Source organism: Cinclus cinclus, chromosome 1, assembly GCF_963662255.1.
Source record: "Cinclus cinclus chromosome 1, bCinCin1.1, whole genome shotgun sequence".
Taxonomy (NCBI): domain Eukaryota; kingdom Metazoa; phylum Chordata; class Aves; order Passeriformes; family Cinclidae; genus Cinclus; species Cinclus cinclus.
Window position 1 is genome coordinate 115,235,388 of NC_085046.1, and position 14,415 is coordinate 115,249,802.

Below are 14,415 nucleotides of genomic sequence, written 5' to 3' on the forward strand. Positions count from 1 at the left end.
CACAGTCATTACTGTCAGATTCATAGGTCAGGTTCTTCACTGTGCCAAGTTTCTGCTCAGTGTGCAAAGCAAGGAGCACCACAGAGCAGCTTATTGTTCCCTACCGTGTTTGGCCCCAGCAAACATGTAGGCTGAAGTGCCCTGGGTCTGCCTTCACCTATGCTAACAGAAACAAATATACTTTCAAGCCTTTCTTTTTCCTTACTTTGAAATATGAAAGCCAGGAAGGAAAAAGCAAGGGTTTTACTGCAAGATTCTCCAGCCTACTATCACTCTGAGTTCTTGACAGCCTGAGAGGCCACTTGTGTATGTCTGCATGTGCTTTTACAGCTCCACAATAGAGTGAAGCTTGGAAAAAAGACTGGACCTTGATGGATAGCTGATGATATTACAGACTACCAATATCATCAAGAAGACAGAAAACACAAAGAGCTATAGGTTAAGTATTTAATTCTGGAAATGCTATTTACATGACTAAGCATTCAATAAAAGCATCCAGTTCCAAAGCGTTGCCTGCAATCTGTTGTCTTGGATTTAAAATCAGACTGTTCGTATGAGGAAGATTTTAAATCACCAATATAATTTTCAATAGTAGATTCTCTCATGAAGGCAGAATAGAAAACACCCCTTCCCTGTTAATTTGACAAGTTTTTTTAATAGTTAATTTGTATCCCACAGTTCTCTGTGTTTCAAAGGTAATGGTCTGTTTTAAGATATGAGAATCTGCAGCTGCAGATTATCTTCTTAAATCATAATCTTGACTCTTATCCAGCAAGCAGTTGCTCTTCCACAATACACTCCTCTAGGAAAGTCAGTCATTTTCCTGTAATGTTGGCTAAGCTTCCTTTGAAATAACAAACTTTGTAATCCTTCTCCAACAGTTTTCTCTTGAATTTCAAGTTTGCAGATTGTGTAATAGTATGTTATACTTTTCTCCTCTTCCATAGTTCTATGAACTCCACAAATTTTGCTAAACTTTAGCTGTTTCCCAGTGCAGTTCATTATGTGGCTTAATGCTGGGAAAGCAAAAATTCAGGAATGACCGGAATCTCATTGACAACGGTGTGGCCCATGGACTGGGGCATCAGATAGCCCTGTGGTTAAATTACTGTAACAGGATTTACAACCTAAGTTAGGCATTCCAACACTACAGTGTCTGAAACTCTTACTGGAATTCGAGCATCTAGGAATCATGAGTCAATTCTCCACCACTTCTACAAAAGGCATCATGTGTGACCATGGCCAAACAATTTAATCCCTTTGAACTTGTTTTCTACCAGTTCCTTGGCAATAGCAGTGCTGATGTTTTAAGGATTATATTATTTGTGCTTGTGATGCACTCAGGCATAACAGCAAATATTTGTGGAAGCCTCCTAAGGCTTTCAGATCCTAGATGATCTACAAGTTTCATCCTTTACCTCTTGAGGGCTATGAATGCACCATCAGCACACATAACAAATTTGGGGCTAGCATCAGAAAGCTATTACTTCTGGTTTTTAGAGTATTTACTTATGCATTGGGGCCAGTCTTGGAACTGGTCCTGACTGAAGCATGCAGCAGGGAAAACAACAAAACAAGGAATCTCCTTTCTCCTTCTTCAACAAGTTATAAGCAAAACACTTAGGCCTAGTGGCTAGGGCAAAGTGCCAAGGAAAACCAAATAGGAAAACCAAGGCAGCAGGAACTGAAGCAAAATATGTGCAGAGTGCCAGCAAGGAACATGGCAGAAGTTAGAAAATTATGTACAACTGAAGCAAATCACAGCAAAGGCACGCAGCCAAGAAAAATGGCAAAGACTTGAGCAGCAATCTTACTGACTTCCAAACTAGGTTTAAATCCTCTTCAGAAGTCCCATCTGTTAAGAGACTACAGAAGATCTTCTCCCACACCAGCTACATAAGTAGCCATTCTGTTAGAGCTGGGGAACAGTTTTCTATAAGGGCTGTGTGGCAGCAACTTCTATATCCACAAATACAAGCACTGTCAGCAAGGTAAGTGTGTAAGAAAGTAGAGTAAGGAGAAGGCAAAGCTGTAAATCTGATCAAGGAATGGAAAAGACAAGGTAAAAGCATGTTTGTGCAAGTACATCAGCCCATTTTTGCACCTGCTTTCAGGAATTCACAACAGAAAGCACATAGGTGCATTCCTGAAAAATTAAAACTATGTGTGAGAAAATCAAGGGCCAATCAAAGCTCATATTGGCAAATTACCCAAAAACAAAGAATACTCCAGAGACTGCATGTGCCTACTTAGGTCAAATTAACCCTCAACAACAATAAAAACATAACACTGAAAGAACTTAAAGTACTAGCAATATCAGGAGTCATAAGCTGATCATGTGTGCTTTTACAATGATGGTAATTTTTTCTTCACCTTGCTGCTGGTTTCATGTTTCCCTGTATACTGGGAGGAGACAAAGACCTCACAGCTTTGTACCACCACAAAAAGTCCAAACAGAAGTCACAGAATCAATTAGGAGACTACAGAGTGCATGATATATAGAAAAATGCAGACAAATACTTGAACACTTGCACATTTGGGACTAGGATCCCACATAACTGACAGTCCCCATATTCACTAACAGTCCTGGAACTGGTGTTAAGATAAACTTTTCCCATGAAGTGCTGTGTAAATCTAGGTATTATTGTTACATTCCTAAATGGCATATACACAGCATGTAAAAAATTGCTTTTATAGAAATCACTGAGATTTAGAAAACAAAACTGAAAATGTCTGTTTAAATGTTGGTATGATTTTCCCATGTTTTTCTGCAATTCTGTCCTCAAAAATTAGATGCTGTCCAATGAAAATATCTATTTTAAACAATTACTAGTCTTATTCATAACCTGACAAGAATATAGCTATTACATGAATGTCATCATTTCCTTATAAGGCACACTGTGTTTAATCACAGCTAAGAGTGTTCACCTGCAACGATTCCAAAATTTAGAAGATCGTCCAAGACAATCCCACCAGAAAACTTGGACAGTGCCGGAGCAGAGTTCCAGACCTCAGCATGATGCTACATAAACTCTTTTGGAATCAGTTCTTTTTGCCCCCTGTTAAATTCATAGATATCCTTCATCTGAAGGTTTTGTGCTGCCAATATGAGAGGAATTAATTATTTTTTCCACAAGCAGGCAATCAGTGCACCCAACTAAGGCAACTGGATTTACTCCTTGGTTTATCTTTTAATTACTAGGATCATAGCCCTAATAAAGAAACTACTGTCATCATGGTTTGAATTCTGCTTCCATGCACACATACCCAGTCCTGCAGCTTGTAAGTCTCTGCATAAGGAGGGAGAGATACACTGGAAAACACATTGTTTCCCAGGCCTTCTACTACAATTACAAATACTCTGCTTTATTTTTTAGTCCAGATAAGGTAATAGGAAAATCAGACTGCAATAATAGGAAGAAAGAGACTGCAAGATTAAATAGCCTTGGCAAAGAATATTAAAAGTTGGCCAAAAGTAAATTTCTGTGTTGAAAGCGTGATACTTTCTCTTCAGAATTGCCAGAAACGGGATGCACTGAATGCAGGTACCTGATTTCAGAGCTGGGCGCAAAGAAAACTCCATACTGAAGACTGTAAAGGCTTTAGTAGGTAAGTGTAATGTTAACAGACTAACCTAAAGCCCTAAAGCTTTAACTCTGTTATATGAGTACTTTTGGCACCATTTCTTGTTAACAAAGGAATATGTTATGGTTTAAACCAAATTGAGGGTAGGATATGTGTTTTGCACTACCTTACCTTCATTGCAGCAGGTATTTCAGTTACTCTGAAAGAGTCTATAGAATCAATTAGTCTGCTCTCTCTTATGCAATGGAAAGGAACAGCTTTTATTCCTGTCCAGAACTGATTTTGGTCCTTCCAGCAGCTGTATTTTCTTCTGTTCTACTCAAAAAATGTAGGACAGACAATAATAGTTTTTAATTTTCCTGCACATCTTGGAAACATTTTTTAAATTATTTTCTGCCAACCCACTTCTACTGAGAGCATTCACGTGGTTTACAGTTAATGTAATCCTACATTTTAAAGAGGATGGATTACAGAGAATTATACTCCCGGTTATATTTCAACTGGTGAAAGGAACCTTTTTATTTTCCCTGATACAGTTTTATTTCAGAGCAGCAGCCTGGAAACAACTGAGACTTTATGGTCAGTTCATGCCTTTGGTCACACCACCATTTGACTAACTAAGAGGAAGAGACAACTTTAAGGCCCCTTATATTTTTCCTGTTTCCCTTCATTTCAGAAGTAGTAAAACAAGTTTTTTTTCCATAAACCTGTATTGGTGTTATCATGTGATTGACTTTCTCCTGCTTGATTTCATTTCTTTTTTGACTGTAAGCGTATTCAGCCTGGTACTATAATGTATGTACATATACTATATAGTATATATAATATACTATAAATATGCCATGTTTATACAGGGATCAGATACAATGACAACTGATTTTCAGCTGCTCCGATTTCACTTTGTTAACAAAAATAAATAGCAGCAATTTGCAATTCCTGTCCTCTTCCATCTCCCTGTTATACATCAGAGGTAAGGGAAAGAGTCAGTTTCATTAGTTCTTCATTTGCTTTTCCTCCTTCTCCAACTCATACTCTTGGTATCAAGGAGAGGAACAAAGATGCCAAATAGTTCCCCTCTTTCCTACACCTAAATCAGCTTCAGGCAAATCATGTGTAAATGTGGATTTCACTGCTTTGTGGAAATCTGTACTGTAAGTCACAGATATCTGGTACCTGCTCCATTTGCTGGCAAGAAACATTCTCTCAGTTAAGACCATTACTAAACATTTAGCATATGTCATGGCCAATGTATCTTTGGCCAAAAGGCAAAGTAGCACTCTATTACATGCAGTTGAAGCAGTTGCTGAGAAGGATTTCTAGAGAAAGTTGTACAAATGTTTCCTTCCAATTCCTGGCCAAAGGGCAAGAGCAGTCTTCATGCTCATGTTTTCATGAAAAAAAAGAAAGGAGTATTGGTAAATACAGCCCTCTGCTCTTCCCTAGTTTAAGAAGAGGTGTTACCTTATTTATTTTTAGCAAATATTTTTGTTTTGTCCTGCTTTCTTGACTTATTGCAAACACAGATTTTTCAGTGAAAATGAAAGCACTGGCATATCACTGTCTACATTCTGGTTTCTTCAGTCAAGGAAGGTGGAAAACACATCTTTGCTGAACCTCATTTAGGAATATAAAAAAACCAAAGAACTCAGCCTCCAAGACACATAAACAACAATTAGGACAACAAGTATTAGCTCAAGAAGCTGTTCCAGAGGTTACACAAGCTTTGTAATCTAACCAACTTCACCATGAAACTACATATCCTAACCACATGCAAAGGCCTCGGCTGTGTAGTACGTAATAGATTTTTGCACTAAGAAACATGGGATATTACCCAACTAATACAGGATATTGCCTAACTTCTTTTATAGACATTATGGTTCCAAAGATGAAGATACTAAGGAAGTAACTGAAGATTAGTCTTCCAAACTTGGAAAAATTACACTGTTTCTCAAAATCTTTTAGAAAGGTCATTACATGATAATCTGAAGCTGTTTCACAACTATTTTGTCCAGTATAATAAAATCAAGTTGTATAGTCTTCAGCCCTTAAAAAAAACCGGGACTGCTGCTCCAGTCAATAATTAGTCTCAGTCAGTCATCTCAGATCTCATCAACCTAAAAGCTGATTTCTGTAGAACTGCTCAGGTTTTAAAATATAGTAGAGTGTGCAATCTAGGCCAACCTGTTGTGCTGTTAATGTACCCACTTAAAGCAAGCACTTCCATTTTCATATTACTGCTTGTCTCCTTGTTTTCCTCTCACAAAGACAAGAGAATCCCTATTGCTTGCCATGGAAAAAATTTCTAGTTCCTTAGGAAGATGACCTTCTACATTTGTTACACTTGAAAAAGACCCAAACTTATGCACTTGGTGCTCAACATATTTCTAGGCATGCACTGATGCACAAACAACTGCCAACTTATTTTGTATTAATGCATCAACTACACTAGATTGCTCGCATGTAGCCAAAATAGGCATCAATAGATGTTTGTGTTCAGTAACCACAAACTTAGTTCAGCTAATTAGAGCATGCTGCTTATAACACCAGGACTGTGGGACCAATCCCCATATGGGCCATTTACTTAAGAGCTGGACTGGATGATCCATGTGGGTCCCTTCCAAGTCAGGATATTCTGTCAATCTGTGAAACCCAGTAGAAATCAAGGCAAATAAACATTCAGAATATGATGATTTCCATCAACTGTATAAACCAATGCCAAAAGCTAAGAAAATCAGATTTCCTGGTCCATTGATCAAAACTATTGTTAGTTAAAAAAAAAAAAAAAGAAGACAAAGCTATGTCTGGAACGGAAACAGCAAATCTTCCATTCTGGAGTCTCAGGTGTGCTACATAAACAATTACAGTGGCCACAAGCACCTGCTTTATTATTGCTCAAGTATAATATTTGATTTGGACAATTTGAGAGGGAATTAATATAACAGCTCTTTGTGCGTATAGTAGAAGGAAATGCAGTTCATCTGTCAAAAAATTCCTCTGCACTTTCTTGCAGCTTGGGGCAGAAGATGATGAATTGGCCATTTTCTGCCATAAAAATTTATCTGATTACAAAATGAAACATTCACACTGTACTTAAAGTGCATTATGGGTCATGTTTTTTCTGCTAGAGGATTTTTGCATCAGTAATTATTTCTTGGAAGTTAGAATTTAGTTGAAAGCTACTTAGATGCTGGAAATAGAAAAACACTGGCTTGCTCACCTCCAGGTGATGTTCTTCAGCTGTGCCAGAATTCTGTTTGTGCAGCTGCTGTACTGCTTTTAAAGTAGGTGAAGAATGAAATCCCTTCATGACTTAGTAAGATTGCTGTCTTGTATCTCTGGGTCAAGCATATTTTTCTCTAGACTGATCTGGAGTAGACAGCTCTAGGTTTTCTGCAGATTATGAACAGACTGTTCCCACGTATCACCAAGACTGTTTGCAAGTGATCTTTAAGTAACAAAGAGACAGAAAACCCTGACAGATTCCCAAGTACAGATCTCAGCATGATTGATATGAATATTTCTCAATCACCACATATTGGATCAGCCTTTAAGAAAAGCACTAAGCAGAGTAATTTTATAATGAATTGGCTACTTCCTGCCTCAGGGGAACACTGCAGCATCCTGAAGGTCTTAGTGCCCACATAAATCATATTGTATGTATTATGACAGGTAACCAGAAGTCATTCCCTTGTTTTCCCTTTGACTGACAAGTCTGATCCATTCAAGCAATTCTGCATTTCCAGGACCTGCCTGGAATCAACCTGCAGAGTGGATCCATGAGTACATGTGGCACTTAGGGACATGGCTTAGGAGAGGACTTTGGCAGTATTAGGCTTATGATTGGACTTGATGATCATAAAGGTCTTCTCCAACCTAAAAGATTCTATGATCTGACTCAATTCAACCTGAAAACTCCATATGAGTAAGTTTATATATATAGGGGGTTGTGATAGACCAGTGCAAAGTAGCAAATAGCAGAGACCAAAATCTGACCCACAACTCTTAAAGAAAGTATTTAAACAACCCTAAGAATTAGATGGATTATGTAAGTCCATTAGATTTTTACACTTATTTCTGCAGTAGTTGCTTTAATATTCTTTAGTACTTTTATATTCTTTTCTATAAGACAGTTCTATTCCAGCAGTCAGGCATTCACAAACACTATAATAATAAATTTCCTAGCACTGAGCACAGTGAAAAAAAGAAAGTTTCAGACTCATGAGGGATTAGGATAGATAAATAAGGCAGAAATAACTTAAAGAACTCTGAAAAATCTTGAGGTTTTTTTTAAAAAAATAAGTGCACCATAAATGAAATAAAAGATGCAAAGCTGAAGTCACCAAGCATCAGGGTTGGTATCTATTAAAGTAATCTCGCAGCCCAGGGGTTAAGGAATACTCCAAGCCACTCCTTGCCAGCTATAAGCAATGGGACAGTAGGAAGAGAAGTAGTACAACAAACTGCTGCTGGAGGGTAGGAGAAATAGGACCAAGCATTTTTTGTTGCCTAAGACACTAACCCCATGAGGAGCTGAATATTTTAAGACTGCATTATCACTTTGCTTTTATTTCAAAATCATGTACTTCTTTCAGATCTTGCAGAACATACAGGGGACTATCATATAATCTTCAATTTTCAAGTATGTAACAATGAACAAATTGCTCTACACTTACTCCAAATTGACCTAAATTGTTATTACTCACCATGGAAATATTTCCAGTAGCTAGTTCTCCCCATGTATAGCTATTAGTCAAGGTGACACAGGAAGTGTTGAAGTGGCAGATCTTGTTAGAACACTAACAAGAAAGAAGTTAATAATTCTGCAAGTTAACTTTATGACCAATTAATCATATGGTGTGATGACTGCTAGAGGCACTATATTCCAGAAGCATATCCTAATTTACCTGCACTAAAGCACACCTCAGGAAGAGAGCTTTATGGTTGAAATATAAAGCATGCAGAGCTAAAAGGAAGTCGCTTTTGGGCTACCAAAAATTCAGACTATGAAATAAAATTTCACAGGTGTTATACAATGCAGTGCACTCTTACCTCCATGGGAAAGGCCTTAAAATTAACTGTGTGTTCAGACCCACGCTGGTTTTCTCTCCCCCAGTGAAATCGAACATCGTATAGTTCAAACTCGTGTCCCCGAGGTAATGGCCCCCCTATTAACACTGGGAAGGAAGATAAGTGGTTAAGAACTTGCCTTTTGAAGTGGACAAGACACTGAATATATTCTCCAAACACAACAAGGACTTTGTGGCAGTCTTCTGTATTATTAGTGGTACCAGAGAGAAATGTTGACAGACTAGTCACCTTTACTTCTGAAGAACCTTGCAGGTACAGAACAGTAATTGAGGCAGTTATGACAAACAGTAAAACTGCTGTCATACTGAACTCTTAGTTTTATGATGTAGAACACCAAATAAAAGCATTGTACCTTTACCAGTCAGAAGAGGGAAATTTTATTTGTCTTATCAAGACATTAACTGTGTGTTCTAAACAGATGGCAGGGGCTCTGAATTGAACTGTGAAGTAACCTCCAAGCTGTCCAACTGTTTAACCTCCATCATCTATATTCACTATGGGTCACAAAAATGGATAGAAAACTTTTGATTGCACATACTCTGCTAGGTAAAGGTGTTCAGTCATATACCACCTGTCAGGCTTCTGAGATAGTGAACACCTCCATACAAAAATAAAATCAAACCTACAGACCAGAGAAAAAAACTGCATACCACATTTACTTAAAAACAGCTTCTAGGCAGCCATGGGTTTTTCCTTACCTCAGTTTTTTAAACATCTGGAATTTCTTAAAAGCATCTGTCCTCAATCACAACATATGCACAAAAAATGTATATAGTCAGTACTTTCACATTAATACAGACTTCCACCAGAAGTAGTAAAAGCAAGCAACTGTGAGGCCCAATCTGCTATGGAATTAATCAGCAGAAACATTTCACCTAGGGATTTCTGAATCTGTTTTAGATCAAATATTGCACCACAAACTGGAGGTAACTTCCCACTAAAATCATTGAATACAGGCTTCTAGGCAGGGCTAAGTTTTATTTCAGGGCATTCACAGTCTTCCCCAGAATCCATTAAATTGTAGCTTACATTTCATAGACTTGGAATTAATATTTTACAATCTCTGATAATTGATAAGTATTATTTAACTGCATGAAATATAGCCTTAAGGAAACAGTTCCACAATAAGTTGTATTTTGACACACAAACGATACCACCTGAGTTTGGAGCACAAGAGGTAGTATAATACTAAAATCATATTATAACTGTATAAACACAAAACCAAAGGTATGGAACTGTAAAAAAACTGAAAGAAAACAGATCAATTATGGTTTTCATAAGCAATTACATTGGAAGAAAAAAAAAGCCAAATATTCCAATTAATCCTCCTTTAGTAATTCCTCACAGCTAATCTAACAGCCTTTAGAATTTCTGAAATTAAATGCCCTAAATGCAGTTATAGATTCAGATTTGCTTCTTAACCTTGTTTTATCTATATTCTGTCTATACCTATATCCCCTAAAGGGAAAATCTACAAATCTGGTGAACATTCGGGGAAACAACCAATTGAAGTATTTGAGAAAGCTGGACAAATAAAAAGAATTCTGATACTCAATTAGTGCTCAGTTAGGACAATAATACAATAATAAATATCTCAATTAGGAAAATTGAGCATTTTTTCTGTTTTAAAACACTGCTCTGAGACAAACTGCAACTAGAAAAAAATGTTTTCTATATGATGTAGTTCTGGATCTCCAGGAGCTTCGAAGAGTTTCTTTCCAAGGTTTCAGTTAGGACACTGATCCCATGATAAAACTATTTCATAGCTGGTCATGGTACTTCCACCTAATGCACAACACATTTTCCACCATCAAAACTAAAGCAGCTGTGAAAATGTTTGCAATTAAATAATGGAAAGGATTTGGGAATTCCATATGGACTGCACATTTTGAATTAAAGGATAAAAACATGCATCAGTAATGACAAATTTATTTTTAATATGTATCTTAATCAGTTTACTTTTTTCCATAAGGAACTTTTTCTTTGACTGTTAACATTACAGTAGATGAGGATCTCTTGCACATTAATTGGACAGAGTTTCAAAAGCATTCAGTGCTCAATAATTCCCAACAAAACAATCTGGCTAAATGGATTTGTCATCAGAGATCTTCTGTGAGAAAAAGAAACTGCAGGAGTTTCTGAAATCCTTGAAAAATGGCCAGAATACTAGGCCAGGTTCAAGCACAGCTTATTAACTATTTTATCCTCTTGGTAGATTTAATAAATGCTGTATTATCCCTCCCAAATTATTCCCAGTCTGCAAATGGAAAATAGAAAATTATGTAACATTAAATCTAAGGAAAAGCTGAAACTAAACCAAGGCTTCCTAAATCATAATTCCATACTTCAGTCATAAACTTTTTCTCTATTTCATATTTTCTTATAATTCAAGACTCATTTGTCTGGCATCACATTGCATTCAAGTAAAAAATAAGTCTTTCCTTTTTTCTAATTCTCTTAATGGTTTTGCAAAGACATTTAGGTAGGTTGGTCCCATCTTATTAATTATCACTACTGAGTTACAAACTGCCCTTGGGAAAGGCAGGACAGAAGGAGCTCCACTTTGGCATGCAAATGATGAGGTCACTTGTGGTCACCCTCACTTCCTCCACAGGAGAATGCGAGAATTCCTGATCCTGCAGGGAAAAGAATTCCTTATCCCTTGGGAAAAGAACTCTGCTTCTGATGAAGGCAGTAAAACTGACTGGAAGTACAACATTTCTCTTTTACTGAAAATCTGCAAAATTTCATGGAAAGAAACATTCTGTGTTGCAAAAATACATGAAAAATATCATAGAAAGGAAATTATAAAGGAAGGCATCATTATTAAAATAACAAACCTTTCCTTTTTAAAAAAACTGAATTTACTCCCTCACTTAGCACAGCTGTAGTTCCCAGTACTACTGAGCTCTCAGAAGGAAATAAAAGTTGGAATATCTCATGGTTTAACAATGTTCAGCTGTTTAAATGGCCCCAAAGGGCTGTTACTAGCTAAGACTGGTTGGAATAACATGGAGGCTCTTCCAAACACTACTGCAGTGCTGGAAAGCAAAATGGACTTTTTTCCTCCCAACTTCCTTGCCTCCTTCATACAGACTAGTTTACCCAGATGAAAGGTCTGGATAAGATACTGCAACTTCACTTATGCTGGAATTGTTTCTTCTATTATTTGCTTCAAATAAATCGTATTTGATGAGTGACACCAAAAATGCCATCCTTTAAGAAATGAGGACTGTCTTCTACTTAGTCCTCATCAATACTGTGAGCATGTATAACTGGTGTATCTATCTTAAGGTGTCCAATTCTGTACTTACTATTCAGAACCCACTCAAATTAATGGGGAAAAAAAACACTTTTATCTTACATTGTCTTTGAACCATAAATGAATCTTGCCAGCTGTACAGAACAGTTTGGCACTACACTGTCTCAGCAATAGTCTGTACTGTTTCTGAGTGAAGACAGCTGTTAACGCCAGTGAATTGGATACCACCACAAGAGGAAATTGTGGACATGCTTCGAAGCAATCTCACTGACCGTCCAGTGTGGCATCGAAATCTGCAATTCCCATTGCAACACTTGCTCGTCTTCCTACCAAAGTCAACATCGACATTGTCACCGGGCATAGTCCATGCTGAACGGGCACAACTGCTCGCTGCTGGGAAAGGCAGCTTTTCCTACGCTCCGGGACATGAGCACAGCATGTCTTCAGGCAACACGAGCTTTAGCCGGGAAAATCGAGGCCGTGTTTCAGCATACCTGATTTTGACTTCAGGGCAATCTGAATCGAATGCCCGTCGTTGATCACTTCGCAGTCACGACACACCACGTAGTTCGGTGACAAACGCACTTCCAGGAGCGAGGGGTCATATTTAGCTTCTCTCGAATTCAGGTTAATGGGCGACTGGTACTCGCCGTTAGCATCGGGGAAAATCAGCCCCCACTCCACTCCTGAGGCACAAGGGAAAAGCGGTTACGGGGCCACCCGGCAGACCCTGCCCGCAGGGAAGGAAGGGGCTGCTCGGCCGGACCGGCGGCTCCGCGGCCGCCGCCCCGCGCTGCCCTCCCGCCGGCGGGGATGGACCTGCCGCCCGCTGCGGGACCGCGCTTCCCCGCTCCCGGCGCCTCGGGACGGCCGGGGAGCGAACCCCGCCACTGAAATTCCCCCACCACCTCCTCCCCCCCCCGGCCGCGGACAAAGTTTCTCCCCGGCGGAGTCGCCGCCCGCTCCCTCACCTTCCTCGTAGCCCCACTCCGGAGCCTCCTCCCGGCGCGGCAGGGGCTCGGCGCCCTCGGTCAGGCTCCTGTCAGCCATGGGCGGGCTGTGCCGAGTGCGAGCGTGTGCGGGGCGAGGCGCTGCCGGCGCTCGGCTCCGCGCCCGGACCTCCCCCCGCCCGCGGGTGTCGGCGAGCGCCGGGCAGGGGCAGGGGCAGGGCCGGGGGCGGCTGCCGGGCAGCACCGGGAGCCGGGCGCTGTCCCAGCCAGCGAGGGGTGAGGCGAGGTGAGGTGAGGTGAGGGGAGGGGAGGTGAGGGGAGGCGAGGTGAGGTGGCAGCGGGTGTGCCCGGCGGGACGCTGCTCCCCTCAGCCTCACCGCGTCTCTCCCGCCGTCCTCCGCAGGCGGCTTCCCTAGCCCGGGTGGGTGGGTGCGTGTGTATCCGCAGCTCCCGCTGCCCCTCCAGCTGGGCACGGGCGCTCTGTGCACCCGGGGACACCCAGGGAGAGCAACTTCAACAAGGCAAAGCCTGGCTGATGGGGAGGAACAACCCAGGAGCCGGGACAGGTGGGGAACTACCTGACTGGAATGTAGTTTGGCATTGGGTGGGTGGGTCCTACCCGCTATGGGTCCTTGTGGGCATCAGGTCTGACATGAGCCGGCGGTGTGCCCTTGCCGCAAAGAAGGTGAAGATGCCTTGGGCTGTCTTTTAGGCAAAGCAATTCCAGCGAGTCGAGGGAGGTGATCCTGCCCCTCTGCTCAGCACTGGTAGGACGCTGGGTGGGTCACTGGAGGATGCACCCGGGTTGCTGGGTTCAGATCTGGGCTGCTCCAGTACAAAGGGATATGAACATACTGGAGAGACTGGAGAGAGTCCAACAAGTGGTCATGACCATGGTTAAGGTGCTGGACCATCTCTCTTATGAGGAAAGCCTGAGAGATCTGGGACTGCTCAGCTGAGAAGAGCCGGCTCAGTGGGATCTCACAGATGTGTTCAAATACCAGAAGGGAAGATGCAAAGATGTGCCAGACTCTTTTCAGTGGGGCCCAATAATGAGACCCGTGGTGATTGGCACAAATTGAAGGGAGGGTTGGTTTTGAACACCAGAAAATTTTTATTGTGAGATTGACTAAGCCCTGGAACAGGTTGCCGCAGGAGGTTGGGGAGTCTCCATCCATGAAGGTATTAATCTGAACATGGTCCTTGTTGTGGGCAGCCCTGCCTGAGCCAGTGATTTGGACAAGATGATGTCCAGAAGTTCCTTCCAACATGGGCCATTCTGTGACTGTGTTTATTCCTCAATACTGAGTACCGTGTCCCTTCTGCGGAGGAATGGAGACCAGCCCTGAGGATAAGGAAGGGAGCCCACTTTTGCCTTTTCTGTCCTAAAGGAACAAGTGTGGCATCAATTCCTACTGCAAATTATATAAACATCGGGGGTTTCAGGAAATTCTTTCCCCAAGATGAAGATACCTCAGTTCAAGGTTATGAAAGGACTCTTCATTTTCCTTTGAAAACAGCCATGTATGG

General features: G+C 40.7%; 1 protein-coding gene across 1 annotated transcript in view; it reads right to left on the reverse strand.

Moving 5' to 3' along the window:
* Positions 1-12,985, reverse strand: part of CA8 (carbonic anhydrase 8) — a 34,688-nt gene extending 21,703 nt beyond the window's left edge. Inside the window, exons 1-3 of the mRNA XM_062501955.1 lie at positions 12,907-12,985; positions 12,430-12,621; positions 8,635-8,759 (exon numbers count right to left, since the gene is read on the reverse strand). Coding sequence (XP_062357939.1) covers positions 8,635-8,759; positions 12,430-12,621; positions 12,907-12,985 — 396 coding nt within the window. The remainder of the gene's footprint in view (positions 1-8,634; positions 8,760-12,429; positions 12,622-12,906) is intronic.
* Positions 12,986-14,415: the final 1,430 nt, after the last annotated feature.